This window comes from Olea europaea, chromosome 11 (genome assembly GCF_002742605.1).
Source record: "Olea europaea var. sylvestris chromosome 11, O_europaea_v1, whole genome shotgun sequence".
NCBI lineage: Eukaryota > Viridiplantae > Streptophyta > Magnoliopsida > Lamiales > Oleaceae > Olea > Olea europaea.
In genome coordinates, this window is record NC_036247.1 from 25,602,097 (window position 1) to 25,627,493 (window position 25,397).

Sequence of the window (25,397 nt, forward strand, 5' to 3'; positions counted from 1 at the left end):
CTAATTGTATTGTGACGATTATACCATCATATACAGTTAATCATATTGTATCACCTAGTTCGTGTCTCCAGTAATTGAGAAAAGATCTAAGAAGCATCTATATATATATATATATAAAAATATAAGCGGTATATTAATAAAACATTTATACAAATGTGAAAGAATAAATTATTATATAACTCACCAGACGAATGTTATGGCTTAGGGCTTGTGAGCCACATTATTTTCAAAAAAATATATTCTTCAACAGTGATTTGATATCATTTCAACCACACATTCTTCGATAAAATAATATTACTCGCAAATCTAAAATTTTTCCTTATTTTTTAACCACATGTTTTCCATTGATTTGACATGAGTAATGCAATTTTTTCCTAGAATGTGGCTCAAACATGGGCTTAGTGAAAGAGTGATAATTTTGAAGAAGCGATGTAACACATCCATTTTTGTGTTTATACACTGTTGTGAGAAAATTGTTATAAGAATAATTTTTTTACAATATGGAAGCCTTGATAGAGATTTTTAGATAAATTTTGAAATAGTTAGAAAGTTTGATGATGGCATAAATTTACAAAGAATAATACACATCATATCATACAGTTTGGTAAAGAGTTAATAATTTATGTATGAATTTTTACACAATTGAAGATTGAATTAGTCCATGAATAAACAAGATGTTATTTAAAACTACAGAATTTATTTTCAAAAATTAGTAAAAGAGTTATGAAAAAGCAGATAAAACATGATTTTCTTTGAGCAAAGCACCAATAGATAAAGATATGTAAATGTTTTAGGTGAGAAATGGTTTAAGGTAAATATGGAAAACATAATAAGCTATTTAAGCTAAAGGAAATGTACTTTTTCCTTTTTTAGAGGATTTGACAAGAGGTTCACGGATTGTTGTAGAAATAAACAAAATATTGCTGAAGAAGACTGGTATCACTCTTCTCAAAAACAAAAATGAGAAATTGTTTCCATTTAATTAGATAAAAAAAATTATGTTATTTTTTAGTGAAAGCCTCTGTCTTGTTAGACTTGGTTAGAAATAAATTTTATTATCAAGGTAAATGTAAAGTGTTAAATGGTGGATTGAAATAAAATAAAATAATGGCTACAAAAGAGATTATCAATAGAAAGAATGAGGTTTAGAAGAAGTAGAAATATAGTTTTATATAATTAACAATAGAATAGTTATACAATCAAATTACAAGCAAGGATTTTATTGCATAACTATTGTATAGAGCTACAATTAACTGTCACAGAAAAGTTGTTACATCTTCTATTGTAACGAGACAAAAGACAAAAAAATACTCATTGTATCACTAAAGATTGTCATCAATGGATTCGGATGCAATGTCTTTGCCTTTCACATTGGTAGTATCTAAAGGAGTGGAAGTAGAGAATAAAAATCTTCTAGCAGATAATTGATTCGAATCGTGTTCTATTAATTTAATTGATTCGATGACTGGAGTTAGAGATATGCTCCCATCGCTAGCAAATGGACTTGATGGAGTTAAAGACTCGGTTCCATCACTTTCACATTTGGGTGTTTTGCCAAAGGAGTATGTACAATAAAAATCACATTGTATTTTTATAAATGTAGAAAAATAGGTGATTCTCTGCTTTAGAAGTATTGATTGATTTTATGAAATCTGACTTCTTCTCCTGTTAAATAGGGATGTTAGATGTGGTAATCTAATTGAATGCATAAATTTATGTTTTTATGTAGATACCAAAGTTGTTAGTTTCATCAATGTGAGTGCAGAGCATTGTAACAACTTTTTAGTTGGTTCTCCTATCATCGTAGCTTCAACATATGCTACTGAGTCTTGCAACCGGATAAAAACTTTTGCTCTATGGAAAGATGACATGATTATTAGGAAATACAGTTTGTAATCTTGGAGTAGTATATATCTTGGAACAGCATTATATACCTTGTAATAGCACGAGCTTGGGAGTATCTACAGAAGGAACAACAATGGATCTCATCAAATTCAGCATATGTAGGTTTGTTGCAATTGTTGCATGACATGCACCAGAAAAATTGATTTTTCATTTGTTATTATTGGTTTTGCCTTTAACAAAAAGTAACGAGTTTATATATGTGTATAAAAATACAGAAAAAAGAATGATTTTAGAATTGAAGAATATAAAATATGAAAGAAGGCACTCATAAAGGCAGAAGTCCTTCCATGTTTCTAATTGGTGTGATTTTGTCTTCTTTTGGGATAGAGATTCTTGAAGACGTCAATTCATAATAACATTTCTTTGTCAAAATTTAATTGAGCTTTTGTAGATTTGCATCCACCATACATATAGTTAGTAAAACAAGAAATATAGATGATCTTATTTTGAAGTTAGAATAAACTTTATATCATTGAAAGAAAGTTCCTGGACCATTTATAGCTGAAGAATAAGTAAGCAAGTAGATTAAAATTTAAGAAAGTAATTATCAAGATCTAAATTCAACAACTTCTTTGAAAGGAGCATCAATGATGAAATAGTTGTTAGATTTTGTTGATATTGAAAGCCTTATCACATATAAAATGAAAATTTCTTTAAAAGAATTTGTAAATAAACAATACTCATTGTAAATCTATGCATTTAATTATATTATAAGTAATTATATAAAACTTACCTTTAAAAGATGTTACTTTCAGCTGTTTTGCAACAATAATTAATTTTTAATCAACTTATTTAAAATAAGGCTGCATTCTTTTTTAGCAAAACCATCCCACATAGTCAAAACTACTAATTTAAAAAATGTGAAGGTTGAAAATATTTGGTGCTGAAATAGTATAAAAATAAAGTGGTAAAGTGACAAATCGTAATGCAAACTTGTTGTCAACAAGAATGATATCTTGAACATAAGATTAAGATCCAAAACGTATTTGAATTAATCTTTTTGATCGTATATGTATAGTTGCTTCAAGGATAGCTAAATAAAAAAAAAACAAATGATTAGTAGTTATATATAAAGAGATAAGAATAATAGTAAAGAAAGAAATTAGGAATTACAGATGCCGGTGTTTGAATCCATACATTCCTGCAGCGATGGAAAGGAGTAAATATATATATGTAGAAGATAAAAGGTGATTGCAGTCTTCTCAGATTTCTTTTATTCTGATTGTTCCTTAAATAGTCCATTGGAATTCAGCAATAAAATCTCTGAACTGAGGTAGTGTATATCTTACATTTACATTAGATATTAAATATATTTTGGACAGAAGCAAACGATATTCCAAAACTACTATGTTCGAATAAAAAATTGTAGCCCGCACCTTGTGTCCCTTTAGAACCACGGTCAAATTTACAAATAATTAGGAGATGAAATGCAGTTAAAACATTAGTGTAAAATAAATATGTGGTAAAATTTTAGAAATGAAAAACGTACTTCCGTATCAATTAGTGTCATCTTCAAGTATTTGGAAACACCATTTCTAGTTAGTTTTGGAGCACTTTTTCAGCTCCTATGACTTTGGCTATCCAATTATTTTGTCCTGAATGGATAGTTGGAATTAATTTGTAGTTTCAGCCATTCTTCTTTTTCTACCTATAATGATGTAATTTATATATGAAAGTAACTATAGAGAATATAATTTTATTTGAAGAAAAAATATTATTATACAAAAATTGTATACTTTATTACATTTTAAAGCTGATGCAAGAAGAAGAAATGAAGAAATGTAGAAAATATAAGTATTTTGTTTGATAATGGAAAAAGACTGCAAAACTATACATATATATAGTTGAAGAATTCGTAAAGAAATATATTTGAAAATTCACGATGAGGCAAAAAAGATATGGTTTTTGACAAATGATAAGTATGGCTTCTTCAATAGGTGCTATATGAAAAATAGGAGTTAGTAAATTTATGTATGAAAATAATTTGATTTGATAGGATTTTGGGATAAAATGTGGAGTAAGGTATGGCTAAAAGATTTGTTAGCAGAAGAAATCACTGTAATTGCAAGATTTTGCTTCAAGTATTTAAAAGATTTTACTTTAACCATTTAAAATTTGAAATAAATAAGAAATTATATTTTAAAAAAAATTTACATTTTAAAAATGTTTTACACAAAAATTGAAATTATTGATATTTTAGTGATTAAAAAATTATTAGGAATTTTTTAACACCATTCAATGCTATATCTACTTTTACCATAAAATCAAGTTTTACCAAGCTTTCTCTATCTTCTTCTACTCTTCCCATTTTCAAGTCGTTCATCACAAAGAAAATAGCTTCCATCACAAACAAAGAAAAAAATATATGTTTACATATTTTTTTTTGCTTAGATCTGAGTAGATAAAAGTATTTTAGATGGGAAAAAATGTATAGATCTATGAAATGGAGAAGCAGACTACGTGCACAGAGCAGATCTGTGCTGGACAGAGCAAAAGCTCTGTGCAGCATGGAGCATTCTATCGCTCAATATTCAAATCATCAATATGTTAAAGATTTTGTGAAATTTATACACGCTGATGAATAAGCCTCTTTATTATGCAGTAATTTTTACGAATTCATATATGGATTTGATTTAGCAGCAAATTACAATTTTATAATGAAAGTTGTGAATTGTGGTAAGAAAATTGAAATTTTGGTGAGGTTAGATAACAACTTGACTAGGTTTGGTATGCAAGAATTCTGTCTTATTACTGGATTACCTTGTCATGAAGCACCCATGAATATTGATTTTAATAGTGATCAGCTTAGAAATATTCCACATCTGTGACAATGAAGAAGATAAATTTAAGCTCGAATCGGTTATGCTGATCAAGTGTGTCTTGAAACCAATTGGAAGGTACATTAATTATAGAAGTTTTAGAATGGTTGACCACCTTGAAGAGTTTCTTACGTATCCATGGTGTCGTAAGTCATACTTTATTTTGTTAAACTCCCTGAGAGAGTCACAATTGAAAAGAGCACAAATGATACAACAGAATCAACAAATAAATTGTAAATATGCATTACATGGATATCATCTTGTATTTCAGATAATTTTGTTTTATTTTTTATTACTTATTCTGTATAATTTATTTATACACAAAGAATATTGTATACACTAATACTAATTTTCAATTATGCTATAGAATTGGACTTATGAAGCATTTCCTGAAATTGGAGAAAAATTTGGACGCCACAGATACAAAACACTACAAATTCTACGAATGTATAGATGAAAACCAAAATTTTATTTGACAAAGAAAATAGTCAAACAATTTTTAGCTAATGAAGATGTATAATTTTTTTGTTTATCAATTTGTAATTACATGTACATTTAATTATGCAAAAAAGAAATTCAACTATTCTAATATTTGATTGTACGAATCCTTGCAATTGCAGTGCTACAACCAATAGAATAAGAATTGCTAACATTATGGTACACTATTCTATCACTGTCGTTGGACAACGAACACAACATATTAGATGCTATCGTGAATAGAAATTTGAACAATATAGAACAACAACAAATCCCCGATGACTTCAATGTGGAACAAACGACTGTTCCTGGTATTTCAAGAACACGCGGTTCAGTAGGAGTTGAACATAGCTCTGCATCTTCTAGTGAGTGTAACTACATAACCAAAAAAGAAATGGAGGAAATGTTGGCTACATATAGGCAACACACAGTATCAAATGTTATATCAAATATCACTCGTTTGTGTAGCAACCTAAAAGAACAAATTGTAGAAGAACAAGATGTTCATTATTATGCACTTTTTGAAAATAAAAAACAATTGTTTCAACAGCATCAAAAAGGCAGGAAGATCATATGCATTCTAGTACCTAATCTTATGCTGATACTTCAAGCTTGTGTGAGAGTTTGTTCAATGATCATATTGCTGAGGAATCAAAAAGACGACAAAATCATTACCAAAGAATCATTGATAATCAAAGACAATTCGTTAAAGAACAACAGAAGTGGCAAGAAAATCATTATCAAAATATCCAATCGGGTATGGAATCTTATGTGTTTTCCAGCATAAATTCAGTAAGATCTTATATTGATGAAAAAAATAAGAGTATGCTGAACAAATTACATGACTGGGAATCAAAATATGGAAGCAATTATAGGTTCGATGCAATAAGATCTTCCTGTAAGTACTTCAATTCCTAGTAGTTCAATTTCTAGCACTTAACTGATGCCATCATTGACATCTCAACAAATTGAGAGTTTTGAAAGATTGAGAAAAGAAAGGAAAAATACAGTGAAACAAATACAATCTTCACCTATAAATTATCCTTTAGAAGACTATCTCATGGAGAGATACACAACAATTAAGGATTGGATTTTGAGACATCCATCTGGGAAGCAAATCTAATTTTATTTTGTTAGCTTAAATATTATAATTTTGTTACGATTTATCTAATGCTAACTTAAATCGGTTACACAGCACATATTAGGATGACGGATGTGGCAATATGTATGGTTGAGATATGTTGAAGACTTTATTGGATATAACAGAAGATATAACTATTGTGGTAAGTAAAGTTTAGTAATCACAATAAATTTTATTCAATTGCTATATATTTAATTTATACCTATTTATTTTATTAGAACATTGAGGTGAAATTAAAACTATTGAGATGGTGAATTAATGATGTTTGCACACTTGTTTCTAAAGAATATGTGATCATGGACTTTGAATTTTAAATTGAATGTGTTCGCCAGATATTGTGGCAAGTAAACTCAGGAAAAAGAATTAACAGTAGAGATCAGCCAATGGAAACACTTAATTTATAAGAGTATGTAAATGGTGGATTACCTACAGCCGGTCGTTCACGGATAGCATGCAACTATTTATTAATTTCATGTTCATATCCAGGTAATACTTAGTACATTTTTGTTGTTAATATTCATGAATGAAAATTCCAAATATACGATTGTAGTAACGATTTTCACACACCAGAAGAAGTTAGAGCTCATACAAACGCAACAGTCGGTCTAGTCCAAACATTATTATTGTCTTCAATTTCTATGAGAAGATATATAAGAAAATATAGAAACAAACAAATGGAGTTGGAAATCATACCTTGTTTATTGTGTGGAAACAATGGATAAGCATTAAAATTATTTGTTATATACTATAATATTCACTTTTTTTTTTATCTAATTCGATGTCAATATTAATTTAATCTAACATAAACTATTTATTTATTCTACATGCCAAATTGCGCAACTTTTGTAGTTAAATACATAGAATGTTTCATCCTAAGACATCCCATAGAAACCGTTTTACCAGACAAGATGAGCATATATGACGGAAAATTGCAACAGATATCTATTATAATTAATATTTTTTACATCCCCATTAGTCTTGATGCCTGATTGTAATGGATAGTTTAAGTATACTAACTTCTTGTCTTCAGCATTGTTAGAAAGGAAGTTATGTAAGAAATTTAATGTAATTAGGTTATATGCTGTTTTTAAGCGCTATGTAGCTTTATTTTCTTTTCTCCTTTGAATATGTTGTTACATCATTTTAACGAGATTTTGTTGCTTCATCTTTTTATAATGGTAGTGTGAGAGGGAGAGTAAAATTTAGAGTAAAGAAAACACCCACAGCTAATTAGCATTACTGTTACTACTTTGTAAACTAATTATTATCTTTTCCTCTAATTGCTTTTCGAAGAACGAATTCATAAGCTCACAAATAAAATATTGAAATTCGTACTTGCACTTAACCATTACTATAACAACCAGCGACAATAAAAAATGGTTTTGTAGATAAGTGAACAAGGCCTAAAATTATATATCAAATCAAAGTAGAAAAGCACTTAGAAACTAGAAAACAGAGGAAACTCACCTTCAATACAAAATTTATAGTTGCAATTGAATTGTTTTTGTTGAAGTCAATATTACTAACCTATGTACTCTCTGGAATCTGTATTACAAAAATTTTCCTTTCTGGCCAACGGAATATCAAAGATAAAATGTTACTTTAATTTTATACCTGTCAATCTTTCAAGCAAAAACTGATAAAATAAAGAATAAGTTATACAAATTTGTACATAAGAAGAGAAAAGCTATAATAATGTAATAAGAATTAGTCTAAATATGATAATACTTTTATTTAAAAGTTAAAAACATTGCTAGTTTTATAAATATAATATCAAGAAACAATCACCTAAATATAAACGAAGAATAAAGAAAACTAAACTAAAGATAGAACTTAATCATAAACAACATTCTTAGTATATTTAGCATGAATTTCATCGTCAAATATTGGTTTGGCAAGAATTTTAATACATGTACTTGTTTTTGCTCTCGATAATGCAACATATAATTGTTCGTGTGAAAATACTGGTTGTGGAAGATATATTCCAACATAGTCTAAAGTTTGTCCCTAAATCATTGCAAAACATGGACGTACTGGAAATTGTGTTCTTTTAAATGGAAATGCAGTTTTATCACATTCCAATGGAATAAAAGAAATACGGGGTAAAAATACTTTATTACCACTATATTCTCCAGTAGCAATTTCTGTATGAATAACATTCCGTTCTAAGTCTTTGCATATTAATCTTGTTCCATTACACAATCCTGCTGCAAAATTAATATTTCGGAGAATATTACAGGACAATTACTCTTCAACAGTAATTCATGTGGTGGTATACCATTAGAGGTTAAAGAATTGAAAAAATGTTATTGCATTCACTCTCCTATCTTATCTATTATTTCATTGAAACTGTAATAAACAATAGTATCATCTGGAAAAAGTTCTATGAGAATATTATTGATATCATCGACATGCTCATTTTTTGGTGCCCGACTCATCATACGTGGAAGGTTTTTTGAATGGTTGACTATTTCAGGAAATACAATGTCAATTAGTTTATGTAAAGAAATATTGCCTTCTTCATAATCCAGAGTCTTGCAAGACCAAAGCTTAATCATACTATAGGAATGCTTATTTTCTGTTTCATTTACAATCTTAAGTAAATATTCTGAAAAAGGAAGATCTAAGAGTGCTGGCATATTCCGATGTACTTTGATTCTAGTAAAAAGGAGGCCACGTATAAGAGTTAAGTAGGCTTAATGCAATTATGTCTTCTTTACTTTCTCGTTGAACAACCAGTGAAATCTAGAGAAAATCTCCACCTAAAACAATCACATTCCTATCAAATGGTGATTCAATGTCAGTTATATCTATTAACATTTTATCTAAGGCTTCAACAGCTTGAGAAATCATCATTAGAGCTTCATCCCAAATTATTAAGCATGTCATTCTAAGTAGATCAGTCAGAGCAGACTGTTTACTCACTGAGCAAATATTATCACTATGAATATAAAGTGGAATTTTAAACATTGAATGTGCTGTTTGACCTCTAGCTAATAAACCTACAACGATCCCTGAAGATGCAGTTGCTAAAGAAACCAAATTTCTTAATCTAACAGCTGTAAGTAATCCATGATACAAAAGAAGTTTTCCCCCTTCCACCCGAACATCAATAAAAAACATATCACAAATATTATGAAAAACTTTATCAAGTATTGAATCATAAGCAGCTCTTTACTCTTAGTTTAACTTATCTGGACAAAAAAGATCATTTTTAGATATTGACAATCCTAATTTTTCATTAACCATTCTTTCTAACAGTTCTGATAGAGATTAATATCCTTAAGACCTAATCCATAATTATTTAAAGATTTGTAGAAAGGCTCTAAGAACGAATTTATAGACTGCAATGTTTTTACTTCTGCATCATATTACTCACATTTTTGTTCAACTAATCTTCAAATATAGATTCTTTAAATTGATGCCACAATTTTTTTGGATCATCGGGACTACAGAGTGCTAAAATAGTAGCAAATAATCGATGCAATGAATTTGGCATTTGACTTGCAAGCTTCCTATAAACACAATTAACAATTATCATTCCTTTTAATCAAACATTGTAATAGTCCAGCTTCATGAAAAGTGTTTACAGAAATGCCATTAATGAATTTTAAACTTTCAAAAGATAAGGGTCCTCTAATATGGTTCAACAAGATTTGCAAGTAATATCTTTCACCTTCACCTGGACTTGCCAACACAAGCCTTCCAACCACAACCCCCTTTTTCCCTAATAGTCCAACATTACTTTGCCCATCCCACACAATTGTTTGAGGGATTTTCTGTACAAGAGTTTTCTTGCTGCTTCATTTGTAGTATTCATTGTAAAAAATTTAGTTAGCATGATTTTTTGAAAAAAAGGTTGTCTGATAACTCTAGGAAGATCATCAGTATTTTTATATGCAATTAATTGCTGGTCTTCGAGGTACAACTGTAATGAAATAACAATTGGATAAATTTCATACATAGTAAATCCATAGATCCTCCACATTACTTCAGGGGGAGAGATTCATCTACCTGACTGAAATTTTTGTATTTCATCCATACAGTGAAATTCGTTGTCATTGTTCAATAACTCACTTTGTCATGTCCTTTGTAAATATATTTGTACAAATATTTTATAACTTTTATTGTTGAACATATTTCTACATTAATATGACAGTTATATTCAGCTAACAGATAAGAATTATAAGGCACAACCCACCTATTATCAAGGAAACGTTTTCTAACTTTAACTTTGTTCCATCGTCACGTCTTTTATATTTAGGATAAGAATTCTCATCCAAAGAAGTGTGTGTATTGTATTTATGTGGATAATGACTTCAACACGTTCTACCATTTTGCATACACACATTGTTTGGATTTAAATAACCACAAGAACCGTGCATCATGTGTTTAATAACAACCGAATGCGAATAAGGATACTCTGTACTATCAGGGATTTCAACAGATACTATCGTGTCTATGTTTTCAGGAGAAATAATCTTGGAATCTGATTTAAGTATAATTAGAAATTGAGCATGTGGTAAACCTCTTTTTCGAAACTATATATATATATATATATGCAACAACAGGTCCAAATAACTGTTTATTGAATAAATCTTTTTTTAACTCTTCTAACTTTACTCTAAAAACCTGTGAAACCAAATCAGGTCTATTTTGAACTTCATTATAATACTTTAATTCTCGTTTTATCTCAGGCCAATTCGAATTGCATGTAATAGTTAAAAAAATATCAGGCTTTCTACAATTTTGAACTAATGTCATTGTATCCATGTATCTTTTATTCAAATCCCTAGGACCACTTATGAATGATGATGGTAAAATAATCCTCCTACCTACACTTCATCCTCTAGTTTTACCATTTTGCACACTATCAACAATTTCTTGATAAACTCACTACGTATTCCTGCCTGATTGTTACAGAAGTAATCCAATCTAGAAGATTCAACTTTAACATACATATCAACTACATACTATTGAAAAGTCTACCAGCATATAATAGAATAGAGTTATCTAATGACCTTACCTGTATTTTATAATTATAATACTCACGACAGGAGACTTGGTATCGTTTTCGCTTCTTTTGCAAAACTGAAGATACATTAAACACCAGCGAAAAATGTAATTATAATTAAAAAATAAAGTAATCCATAATTTAAAATCTTAAAACAAACCAATAATTCATATTCAAACCTGTCATTTCATTGTTTATCAATTCTTGTTGAGAGCTAACATAATGTGCATCAACCAACAATTGTACACAAGAAATATCATCATGCTCGTGCAATTTTTTACTCTTTCAATGCCCTGATGCTAACCATGTTCATCATTAGGAAATAACAAAGGTACTGGAGAGGGTGATAACATCCAAAATAATAGTACACTTTATGTTTGTTACCAAAACGAGCATAAATAAATATATAACGATTTCCAACATTTTTTGATATTCCATCATCTACCAAAATAGCAACAACTTGTGATGTTGTTGGAGCATTGTAAACTCTTTGATCCATACTTAAAGTAGATATAATTTTTATATGATGACTTTGTAAATTAGGAGTATTAGTTAAACTTCTAAAGAATTTTGCTTAAAGATTAATTTATAAGATGTGAAGTAATTTCTCAATAATTGATTGAGACAATCCATCTAATATTTTCAATCAATTTTGTATCTCATTCTCAGTGTCATAAAAATAATGCTGTAAATAAGAAGGCTTAGAATCTATAGGAAGAAGATTATTCAGGTAATGTTATATCTGTCCCTGAATTCTAAAAGTATATATTCATTTGTTCATTCTACATAAATCTTTATCATATTTTACTCCAAATGAAGTAAATGAAAAACTACAATTGTAAGTTCGAATATAAGTCATAAAATCAACCGATTCATCGGATGGGGATGTAAATAAATCATACAATTTTGGAGGCACATCATTTATCTTTAATTGAACGATTCCATCAAAACAACAAAAATCTTTACTTTCTTTTTTAAATTTCTTTGCTTCACAAAAATTGCAAACTATTGGAAGAGGTAGCAAATAACTCTGGATTGGAATTTGTTATAAAATGTGTACATTTGAACTACTTTCTTTTGATGAAAAAGCAATACCTAACAAATGTGCAATTTGCAATTAATTCCAATATATAAACTTCAACTTGAAAAAATCAAGTGAAAATATAACACATCTCTGTTGGTTTCTTCAAGAATACTTCTAAATCCCTCAAATTGACAAACATGATTATCTATAAAGCAAATATAAGAAAAATTTAAATTGAAAATATATATAATTACACAAAAGACGAAATTTATAGAAATACCCGTTTTTTGTGCTTTTCTATCACGAAATGTCACTGCTCTTATTTTCAGTTGATGTTTTTGTCGCGATTCTCGTGCTTGGGTGTATACTTCTCGTTGACGTGAATTTCAAGCTTCTTTGTCGCAGAATCCATTACACAAACAACTAAACACAAAAAATAAATAACAATTTTAATCATTATATATACTACAGGAATTAATTCATGAAGGTAATTAAATTTTTGATTTTGATTCTTTCAATCTTAGCTCCAGAGTCCGTACAGCATGGAGAAAACCTCCACTATGTGCAGAGTGGAGTCTCCACTGTGCGTTGTGTAGGTGCTTACACGTGGATTGAATGTGTTCCTTTTAAAACTTTTCACTTAATCCAATGTATTCAACTGTCCAAAATCATTTACAATCCTCCCAATAAGTCTGTTGGAAAAATTGCAATATGCAATTAGTCATAACACACAAAGAAAGAATCCCAATCAATCACCTTTCCTTTCACTATTTTTAACTCCAATAATAAATATAGAACGATCTAATTCAACAAATTGATCACTACCTAAAAAACTATGATCCTAGGTCTACAAAACAAATCAATATCAATTACCTGGTCTTTTCACGAAGCGTCTAAAAGTTTAGTGAACACAAATAACATTTACCCAATAAAAATTAATTAGTAAAATATATAGAACATGAAATAGAGTCAACTTCACAATAGATAATATAAGAATTATAATTTGTAAGAATGTGTGACTCAAAATAAGATTTTTTAAAGCTATCTAGAAAATTAATTTTATTCACATAAAGTGCATTTTTTAAAATGAATTTGAAGAAAATTAAGTTTATAGAATAGTTTAGATTAAGATTCAAACACACAGGACTAAACAGAACTTGGAATAATATCTACAGGAAAATTTGTCCTTCATAATACAATACAAGACCAAACACATAAAAAAAAAATAATAATAATAACGGAATTATACAAAAATTAGTTTCATGTTGAGCATTAATTCAATGAAATTTCTCTTATCTTTTTTCGATCAACAAATACTTTTAGTCACAGACGGTGGAGCAGTATCTCCATGGAAAATCGTGCTGTGTGGACATCATCCTCGCACAGCGTAGAGACTCCACACAGCGCGAGCATGATCTTTGTATTGTGTGGAGAATTTAAGTGAATCAAACTCAATTATTTTTGGATTTGGAAAGAGAAGAAAGTTAAGGAAGAATAAGAAGAGTACAAAAATGGTAAATTTAGTGAAAAATGGAGAAGAAATAATACCAGCACATCTTACACTTGCAATGGCCAACATCAATTAAAGAAACAAATAATTACAGGACGACCGGTTTCAATTCGATGGATTCACACAAAAAAAGTAAATGATTGCGCAACTTACATTGACCAATCCAATCTGTAGAATTTAAGTATGCAATTTAATCTAATTTTTGAATTTGGAAAGAGAAGAAAAGAACAAATTTAAGGAAGAAGAAGAAAAATACTATAGGAATGGTAAATCGAGTGAAAAAATGGAGAAGAAATAGTACCACCATACCTTACGCTTGTAATGGCCAACATCAATTAAGGAAATAAAAAAAAGTATAGGATGCTAGGTATTTGCGACACGTGTCTAGACAATTCCTTCACTCTTTTATATATGTAAGATAGTTGTAATTTGTTCTTTATTTTTATTTTTTTTTACTTTTGTTTATTTAAAAAGGAGTGCATATTTGTCATTTTACAGCTTTAATTGAGGAAATGAATGAAATAATTTCGCAATGAAATATGAAATAAAGGTGAAAATATTAAAAAAATGAAAGGTAAAGACGTTTTGCATAATAATCATGAAAGGTATAGATGTTTTGTATTAATTACCTCTTAATAATTTATCTGGACTCATTTGTATTTTTTTTTTAAAGTTTGGAAATATGATTAAAATTTATTTTTTAACTTTGCTTTTCTTTTTTATTGTTTTATTAAAATAGGAGGTATATTTATCATTTTCCACAAAAAATTTGATGAAAATAATGATTTTCACAATAACAAGATAAATGTAAAGGGTACAAGTGTCAAAAAAATGAAAGGTATGGACATTTTGCACAATAAAATTAGAAGGTAAAGATGTTTTGTGTTAATTACCTTATTTTTTTCATTAAAATTATATTTTTCACCATTATGCTCTTGTTTGATAATCATTCTTTAAAATTTTTTATATTCATTTTTTATCAAACGTTCTCACAATAAAATATTTTTTTATATAAATTCTAAAAAAAAAAACTCTACTTTTCAACCCCACGTTCCTCAAAAACTCGTTCTTCTCAAAATATAGCTATCAAACCGGGCTATAGTAAGTTGGTTAATTATTCGTTGACCAACTAGAAATTTGATGTCCGGCTCGCTAGTGAGGCTAGCTTAGCCCAATTGGCGTCTCCTTCCACTCGGTAAATGAAGCGAACGGTTCTGATGTAAGATGATCAATCCAACTGTACAAGTGTCAAGAGAAGTCCCAAACAAAGCGTGGGGTTGAAATTCATTCACGAAAGAAAAAGGGCTTTGGAATTTGGATAAAAGGAAAAGGGCACTGGAAAAAGGCTTCAAAAAATTCTTCAAAAGAATGCTAATCTATGGCGGAACATACAGCAGATGCTCGTTACTGTTTCGAAATAGATACAAATCTGTCTCCGCACGCATCACCAATGGTCGTCGGATAAGTGTGGCTACAACAACGGCTGCCGCGGCCGCAATCGTGTTTTCTGTGATGGTTGGGGCGGGTGCAATTGAGGTGGCAGCGCCGCAACAACCGGAGGAGACTCTGTCAAATATACCACAAACATTATCGAGTGTATGTACTCCTGAACAGAAGGATTGTAAGAAAGCGAGGATCCAACGGCCGAAATCTAAGAAAGCTGAGAAGTGTACCAGTAAATGTGTATCTACTTGCATTTTGGGCGGATTTGGATCCCCCGGTGAAGGACCTCTCAATATTAGGAGGTAATTAAAATTAATTTACCATTGACAACTAAGTAATTTATGATGAACATATACCTGGATTTGCAAAATTTCTCGGCTTAACATCAACTAATATATGATGGACGCTTACATTTTGATTCTCAAAATCTGCTGCTGTTAGCATTATGTTGGAAACCTGTATGTAACTTTAAGTGTATGAAATTGATTTTGTTCCCCATTTTTTGTTGGATAAGAGGTACAAATGCATTTTCCAAATGCACATATTATTTCCCACGTTATGTTTTTAGATTACACAATGCACACAAGGAGCTTCGAAATGCATATATTTTTACACCTATGTTATTGAACAATCATGTTGAATGTTCCTTTTTACTCACAGACCTCTAGTTGTCTTCAAGGATGGGTTCCGAAGTCGCCAATATTGGTAAATTCTCTTTCTTTTCTTTTATTTGACATGCATTACATTAATATATACCTTTGCCCCATTCAGTGTATTATTGGTATAGTTTATTGGATGGACATGGATATGATAATACAATAACCAAAGCATGTGTGGACACAAACTTATAATCAGTTATATAATATAATTGAATGGTATTAAATTTAGTCTTTCTAATTTCAACATCTGTTACAAAAAATGTGGAATTTATGACAATATTTATTGAAAATGAGGAACTAAGTTGAGTAAGGATTAGAGTGAGGTTGACATTGAATTTCAGTGAATATGAGTTATAGGCTAAGATATTTGCATGGAAGTACCACTTGTATGATGCAAAACTGGCTACGTGGTGCAAAACTAAGACCTAGCATTATTAGTGGCTTGGCTGCTGCCAAAATTGAAATTCAAAGGCCAATATGATGATATCTACAAGTTGTTTAAGAAAACTTTGTAAATTTGAATTGTTATTATATAATTCAGGGAAATAATGTTGTTAAAGTAGCATAGCTCCAAAATCGTTATACTCTCCCGTTGTATAACTTATAAGTTCAGCAAAGCTAAACCTAAGTTTACATCAATAAATATAATGCATGCTTTGTACACGATCCAATCCTCCCTAACAAATGAGCCAACGCAGTTACGCAATGCATTTTGTTTACTGGAAACATTTAGATGGTATTTTGTTGTGAACAGCCATTGATGATGGACATTTTGTGCATGTGAAATACAATTTCATCTGTTTTTTATGTTCTTTCGTTGAAAAGATAGATAAATAATTGCAAAGTGAATGAATTTTAATTGTGCGTCATGCTTTCCTTGTCAGGAGGTTAAAGTGGAGTATTTTTATTTACATGAGTGGATCTTGGAAATTCCTTGTTCTTTTGGCACCTTACGGATTTCTTTTCACATCCATGGAAACATTATTTCCTTTAATACTGTAATCAGATAATGTATTCCGGAATCAAGAACTCATTTAGAACACAACTAAGAGAAGCTTTGCTCTGATGGTGCACTTGAGAATAAGTAGCGTAAAGTGTTTAAATCATTGTTAATTTTTGTTAAATTTTGCTAAATTTTTTGCAGTTTATCGGAGTGCTCTGATATATGCAACTTAATTGGAGATGGAGATGATGGACCCTAACAAGAGATACAAATTTTGAATCCGTAGATCGGTGAAGACATTTCGTGCAAATATTGCACGTGGAAGTTAGTTTTTTTTCTTTGTTTATATTATTAGAGGCTCTTGTATAGGCACTTCTTTTATAGTTTTATTTGTGAATATCATAACTGTATGACACATGATACTTAGGATTGTATATTATTTAATATTTTCTATAAAAAACCAGTGAATAGAAGACATGGAGTCTCTTTATATGTTGAGCTCATGCTTATTAACAAATAATTGGTACAGACTGGACAGAATCAAGAAAGACTACCACGTATAGAATTTGTTAGTTGTGGTTAGAGGTGTATAAATGGACAGGGGCCCTTAACATTATCTACGTATTTTGAGTATGAAGACCTTATCTATATATAAAAGGCCATATGCAGGAAATATATTCTATGATGCACTGATACGCATACGTGTGTTCGACACGATATGTGTTGGATACGCTGACACGCGATATTTAAAAAAAGTACTGACACTACACATTATCGATATGTTGATTAAATTCTCTAAAATTCTTTATTTATATAGTATAAATTTAGTTTTAAACTTGTTATTAATTTTTCTTGTTAAGATTTTTTTAATTATAAATATCTATTTGTTATTTACTAATAACTTTGAGTTAAAAATATATCATATTTTTAATAAAAATGAAAAATATTTATGATAGAGTGTTTGAGGAGTGTCAGTATTGACATGTGTCGGATACGGACACGATAACCTAGCTGAAGTGCCAAAAATATTAATTATTGCCGCTCTATTATTTGGTAACTCCATATCATCCTTTAATTAATATCAATTATATTTTGCCTCTATTTGGTTCAACTAAAAAATTGGATTGAAATTTAAGCCAAAATCAATAATTAATTTTAATATCATATTTAATGATACCCCCAACTTTTTGAACACGTTATATTGTTATCTTCTATTTTCGGTCCTGAGCTCCCCCTATAAGTTCCTTCAATCTTCTTCTCACTTTCACAAGCCCAAGTTCTTGACTTTACTCTTCTCATATGTCCATTCCCTTCTTTCTACAATTGCAGGATTTTGCTTTCAATTTGTGAATCTAATATGGTAGTTTATACTAATTGATTGTTTTTCGTTTTATCTTTACTATTTTAATTGGCTTTGCTATGTGGGATTTTGTTTCATGGTGAGACACTAGAATCTGTGAAATTGGACGGTCTACTCATTTCTTCATTAGTGATTAGTTGTTCATGTATGTTTATATCGAGTTATTCTATGAATTGGTTGTTTACATTCCACCTCTTGGTGAAAATCTGTTTACTGTATAACGAAGAAACATAACTTTTTATGTTTTTAGGGAGTAAAGAGAAATTTGGAAGAACTGCTTTTGCCTTTTGAGTCCTAAAAATTGATATTCCCACATCAGTGAGTTTTATTACTGAAACTTCATTTCTGCTCATTTTCCTGATTATTTTGTAGGTAAGTGAATACATTTTATAATTTTCATCATTATAAATTACAATAATCAATGGATTTGGTGCGTTTAACTGACAGTTATATTTGCTATTTCATTTTGTGGAACCTCTATCTGTTATACTATCAGCTTATTTGCTTGATGAATATTGCTTTTGGCACGTTAAATTCTGTGGCGTGTTTTTGCATTATTGCTAATAATATGTATGAACATGGCTGACAGACGTCTATTTCATTTGAGCTGATTTCAATATGCTTTTAAAAGATTTTTGTAACAACTTAAAATACAGATAAAAAAGAAGCTGCTGCGACTCAGCGCTAAATAGGTATAACTATTTGCAGAAGTTCATGGAGATCAAAAACATTAAAGTAAACTATCTTCGCTATTGAATTTTTGTTAATTTTATCGGCTTTCTGTAAGTTTTTGCAGATCTTGAATACTATTGGGTAAGTTTCTTCAAACATATTGTTATTCTTCCAGTTAGATATGTTTCTTAGGTCCTTATTGTTCTTTAGAGTTTCTTCTACCTTCAACTATAACTATTACAGAGTTTCTCAACCAAAGACTTCTCAACGGTTTCTCTACAGTGTTAACCCTCACCTTTCTCTCAAAATTCCAGTAGCCTGGCTCACAGGGTGACATTATAATGGGGTCTCAAAGTTGTTAGCAAACTCATTTGAAAATAGGGTGATAAGGGGAAGCTGAATAAGTTGAGAATTTAATGGTGATGAGCTCAATTTGGTGCACGAATTTGTCGATGTATTTACATTGAATATATATTTTTTGAAAAATTATTGAATGTTTTCATACTTATTCATTAATGATTATATATGCCCATGCATTCTTTTTTGCAGAGGGAATTGCACTTGGCATTGCTGTGGTTTTCTATCCCCATCTTAGAAATAAAAAAATTAACTTTTTTTTTTCATGCTGCTTGTGCAAATAATTTACACCAATCTTGGTCCATTAATTTAGCAATATAAATTTTATTTTTCAGTTGAATATGTTATGATAATTTAGACTTTGCATTAAGTAGAAGGAAAAACTTTGAGAAGAGATTCCACGTGGGAGATGAGCCGCAGAAATCTGGACTATAAAAGTGGTTTCACTTGGCTAGTTATGAGGTGGGGCATATATGGTTAGTGATACCGATTCTTATTTGTTGGTTTCTATGGAAATGACTCCAAACACCAAGGGCACACAATCTGTAGATGCTGATGGTGGAGAAGTTGGTCCATAAACTCAATGTTGCAGGATAATTAAATAGGAGAGATTGGAAAGAAGCATTTGCTCTAACGACGTAGCATCCGTGTCTAAATTGTTATATTATACGTATTATTTGCTTTGGGAGAGTATTTACCCCCTTATCGTCTCAATTATCTATCGCATTCTTCATGATTTGAATTCATGACCTTTAACTTAAAGAGAAATATAAGCTGAATCTTAATACCAATTAAACGATTCGATCTCTGTGCCCAAGTTATTATGTCATATATACTATCTGTTTTGGTAGAGCATTTACCCACTATTACCTCTCCGACCACCAATCGAGTTTCTCACAATTCAAACTTAAAATCTCTAAATTAGAGAAATTTAAGTTGAATCTTAATACCAATTGAACAATTTGACCTGTGTCTAAATCGTTATATCATATGTACTGTCATCTTTGAGAGTTTATTTGCTCTCTTATTGCTTAAAATTTTTCATCATATTTACCAAAATCTAAACCCAGGATCTCTATATTATGAGAGATTTAAGTTAAATCTTGTTAATAATTAAGTGGAGTCCATGATGATTTGAGAATCAGATTTCAATAAAGCATTGCATGTATGATAGCGATGGTATGCGGTCCAAAACATTGTGGATCATCTTCAATTTTTTTGTACATCTTTGGTAGCTTAGAATCCATTATCATGTAGGTAAGTGCACCTAAGCTAGTTTCTATACTCAAGATAGAGGACAAAATTTAGGACTAGTAAGGTCCAATAAAATCCAGCAAATATGTCAACCTTGAATTTTAAGTCTTATGTAATTTTGATAATTTCAACAATACACAGATAAGTATATTTTAAATCCATTTTATGATAAAAGAGTACATAGACCTTGGACATTTTGCATTGAGGATGCCTTTCTTCCATATTTCCTCTAATCATAACCTTCATCAAACAAATTAGGGGAATCCTTTAGCCATGTCTCTGACATTATAATGTGTTTGAAAATTAGTAAGTTTCATCAATTCTTGTAATATGAAAGAGATAAAGTTTAAAAAAAATAGGTCTTCAAGTTGGAAGATTTGAGCAGGTTGGATGCAAAACTGCCTTTGTTATTATTATTTTTTATTTATTTATTTTTGATTGGTAAATGTGAAATTCTATTGATCAAAATTCATGTACAAATACTCTGGGCATACCTAGGCAACAAAAAGAAAGACATACAAAGAACATGATCTATAGATCATCTCAAAAGATTCAAATTGAATCAAAACATTTAGATACAAAGAAAACATAATTTTATTTATGTGTGTTTTGATTTGTCTAACATTGCTATCGACATGTGGTCTTAGATCCTAAAAAATTCTTCTATTTCTTGCCATCTAGATATAGTAGATGACGGTCGCCGATGCAATTCTTTTGATCTCACTTTGCCAAGAAGTCCCTCTAGTCTCCTTCTTGATAACCTTTGATGTACTAACAATAGTTGTCATTGCTCTTTTAATGCCCAACTAAACCTTAATATTCTTCCAAACATGAGAGGATAAAGTGCATTGAAAAAATAAGTGTTGGCATGTTTCCTCTTGCGAACCACAAAAAACATAAGTACTATCAATGTTGAGATGCGGTAGCCTATTTTTAATAAGCAATTTGGATCGCACTCCTGGCCAAAGGATGAAGGAGTGTTTAGGAGTATTGTACGGTTTCCAGACTTCAGTTGTCCATGCCCTTTTTACCCCAGCCTGTCTGAAGAGCCCATAAGCCATGTCCATGCAAAAGCCGCCAGCTTCTATCCATTCCAGCAACCTGCATGCTCCCAGCCGGACTAGCAAGCTAGTCTCTAATTTCCAGCAGCCTCTTGAGCGGAGGTGAGCCCCCTTTGTGGGCCGTCTGTTCCAAGAAATTTATCCCTTTTAAGTATACATTGTTAATCCACTTGACCCAAAGCGAGTCCTTCCTATGAATATTCCAAAGTGACTATGCAGTAGGGCATAATTCCAGCATTTCAAATCTTTGAAACCAAGTCCTCCCTCACCTTTCGGTAAGCAAATGTTGTTCTAAGCAACCAGTGGTTTCTTAGACCCCCAAAAAAAATTTCGACACGGACTAATAACCCTTGAAATAACTGTAGCTAGAATAGGAAAGATAGAGAGCCAAAAGCATTCAACACCTTGAACCATCATTGCCTTAGCATTTTGTGGAACATCTCAATTCTGAGCACATTTCAAATTTCTGACTAGTATGATTTCTTTGTTGGCCATTTTATTAAGTTGGGATTTTCAATCTAGAGGATTATTCACAAGACACTTGGGGTTTTAAAATTATGTAGAAGTGAAATAGGTTATTATTTTTAACAAGTTTACTTGACTTATTAGGTAAAAATCATTTTTCATGGACCATCGAGGTCAAGACTCATCTTATCCAAATGATCCGAGAAAGATAAAAAAGAAGAAAACAAATAATCCAAAAAATTCAATGAGAGGGCGCAAAACGACTTGCTTTTTATCATATTTTTAAAAATAAATAATTACAAAAGTGAGATAAAATATTTTCCCTCATTTCAAAGTATGAAAACAGAATATTTTGACAACAATCATCATTAAGGACGAGATGTGCTCATTAATAGAAGGTTGAATATAACAATACGATGTAAAAAAAAAGTTAACATATAAATGCTACATCTTACGATGAACAAAATTGAGGAACTTAAATACAATAAATGGAGAAGGAATATTTCAAATGCTTCGTTTACGTTAGGGAAGAAAGACGTATATGCAATATATCTTTTATTTTTAATGACATGCTTGCTTGGTATGTGAATTTTTTTTTCCAGGATTTTTTCTTGGACTTCACATTTACATTTTTTCACATGTTACATTTTGATTTTTTTCAACAGACTCTAACGCTGTCACTAACAAAAAAAAATCTAAATATACATTTAAATAGACAATTGTATGTTTATTTGAAATAACTTATATTTGGACGTTAATTAACTATCAAAATATCTAATTTCATATAAAAAAAACTAATAAGAAAATAAAGACAAAATACAATGGCTTGTTTACTATTAACAATAAAAAAGAAACCAATAATATTATTATTCATTTTAAGTTTTCAATTCCATATACAACCGATTAAAGGTCAACATGTAATCCCAGACATACATCTTAAAACAAATCTTCTCTCTCAAATGTGTACTGCTCATATCCTAACAAAAAGAAGAAGAAGAAGACGAAGCAGAAGAATAGTCTTACAAAGATGAGAGCAAGTATTTCTGTCTAGAAAAACTATAATTATGAAGGACTACAAAATTGATTAATCCTAATTTGAACAAAACTTGACGGATGATCCCTTCCTTTTGTCATCTTCTCTTAGATTTCTCAAATGACTTCCTTTTATTGAGACCCAAATATTTATCAGTGTCTTCCTCGTCATCATCACCTCGTTCTAACCTCTTCTTGCCTCCGGTTTCTTTGATTTTCTGCTTAAGTTTGAAGAAAATAAAATTGCAATCTTAATTGTTAGCCAGTAAAAATCACGATTCATCAAAAGGATAAGAAAATCAATATTTTAGTCGAGCAAAACTATACAAATCTTCAACAACTCAAAAGAATGGTAAATACATACCATCTGAGATATTCTTTTGGCCTCTGCAACACGTTCCAACAGTCGCAAAACCTCTTCTTCGATAGCAGGGTACTCAGGTAACTTTTTACCTGAAATAGAAACGAAATCTTAGTCTATAGAAGCTCTACATTGGAAAATTTCTTCCAATACATTATAGAAGCGTTCTCCTTACCAATAAGCTTCTCTATTTGCATGTACCATTCAACCTCAAACTGATTTATCAACGATATTGCAACCCCGGAGCGTCCAGCACGAGCAGTTCTTCCAACCCGATGTATATAATCCTAAAGGTATTCACAAAATGCCAATTTAACATTAAATAGACACAACCAGAAGACTACGAGCATATTCAGCTAAGCTTAAAAAGTCACAAAACAAATAATTGTTTTATGGTCAAAGTTAGAAATAAGTTAATTTTAAGCAGTGCAAGTTATCCAAACATGTTCAGAGACAAAAAAGTTAGTAAGGTATGCAATTAACCTAGGCAAAATGCTTTATTTGTAACATTCTAGTGGAGTATCATTTTCCTAGCCTCAATTTTATATTATGAATAGTATATCATCACCGTAACAAACATCAACAGAAGCAGGAAAAGAACAGACTAAAGGCCATGAGAAGTTGCAAGGCTTTCCATAAAACCATAACAATTGGAATTCAAATATATTGACGGAAGAAACTCAGTTCTCCTAAGTCCTAACCTCAGGCAAGGCAAGAACAACGGAAAAAATCAAACATACCCATTATAATCCCATCAGACTTTGTCGTGCCTATGAAATAAAGTTGCGGCAATTAGACTGTTTAGGTTAATAGTGGGTGAAGCAATGGTTGGATGGATTTATCTCCTAATAGTTCTATTATTCTTCTAGGGCATCATGCAATTCTCTTCCATGTTAAGCATGCACTTACCCATCTGCAGTCCATGTGGCAGTGGAACTGCCACATTCTCCAATGAATTAAAATGCATCCCAAATTACCCATTGCCACATTCTCCAAGGAATTAAAATGCATCCTAAATTTTTAAGATAATGTGGTAGTTACCTTATTGCCACATAGACTGTTTATAGGTAAGCATGTTTTACAAATAGCGGTCTGGGTTGATTTATCCACTAATTACTGTTTTCCTATTGTTCTTGGGTCTCATGCAATTATCTTCGTTATTAATTTTTTATTTTTTATCAAAAATAATTTTTTTTCTCTGCAGAGCGAGAATAAAATTATAAACAGATGTTTAGACTAATAGCTGATAATTAAAACAGAAGAGATGAAAGCAGCAAAACATAATCTAAATTGCATAAATAATGGCCAGTTAACAGGAAATGAGAAATCAGAATTGTATACAGAGGTAAATGGACACATCTGGAACAAGACATTATTGAAATCATGCAGAATAAACTTCAACCTTTGAGTTCATGGGGATATCATAATTGATAACCATATCTACAGACGGAATATCAAGGCCTCTACTGGCAACATCAGTGCAGATAAGTATATTGCATTCTCCCTCCTTAAATTTGTTTATGGCTCCAAGTCTTTTTGCCTGCAAATAAATATCAAAATAATATCAAGTGTATGAAAGTAAATCACCTTTGAATAGAATGTTCTATGATTTCAGAAATATACCTGGCTCATTTGACCGCTAATTGGAATGGCACTAAACCCAAGGTTCCGAAGAATGTAAGCCAAAAGAAGAGTCGAATCACATGTTCGAGTGAAGACCATAGATGTCTTTCCTGACATCTCGGTAAGAATATGAACAAGATAGCAATTCTGCAGCAAAATAAAAGATGAGTCCAAAACTAAAGAAACAGTATAATAGTTTAGCACAGAAACATCTTACGACTTTCACTTCACATTGACTCATAATATGCAATAAAAACCCTACTATTTACCAGGACTG

General features: G+C 30.6%; 2 protein-coding genes across 3 annotated transcripts; one reads left to right on the forward strand and one right to left on the reverse strand.

Annotated features, from left to right (window-relative positions):
* Positions 1–15,150: 15,150 nt before the first annotated feature.
* LOC111403861 lies at positions 15,151–17,431 on the forward strand. The gene is made up of 3 exons (XM_023032496.1): positions 15,151–15,635; positions 15,994–16,038; positions 17,137–17,431. The coding sequence occupies exons 1-3, from the start codon at positions 15,259–15,261 to the stop codon at positions 17,192–17,194; spliced, it is 480 nt and encodes a 159-aa protein (XP_022888264.1). The 5' UTR covers positions 15,151–15,258; the 3' UTR covers positions 17,195–17,431.
* A 5,516-nt stretch (positions 17,432–22,947) lies between these two features.
* LOC111403862 (DEAD-box ATP-dependent RNA helicase 10-like) lies at positions 22,948–25,382 on the reverse strand. 2 transcript variants are annotated; one of them, XM_023032497.1, is made up of 5 exons: positions 25,121–25,382; positions 24,900–25,037; positions 23,673–23,784; positions 23,501–23,589; positions 22,948–23,357 (listed from the first exon to the last, which is right to left on the reverse strand). In XM_023032497.1, exons 1-5 carry the CDS (start codon positions 25,235–25,237, stop codon positions 23,235–23,237), a joined length of 579 nt encoding a protein of 192 aa, XP_022888265.1. In that variant the 5' UTR covers positions 25,238–25,382; the 3' UTR covers positions 22,948–23,234. The 2 variants fall into 2 exon arrangements, with proteins under 2 accessions (XP_022888265.1, XP_022888266.1); XM_023032498.1 differs by having other exon boundaries at positions 22,948–23,354; positions 25,121–25,376.
* Positions 25,383–25,397: the final 15 nt, after the last annotated feature.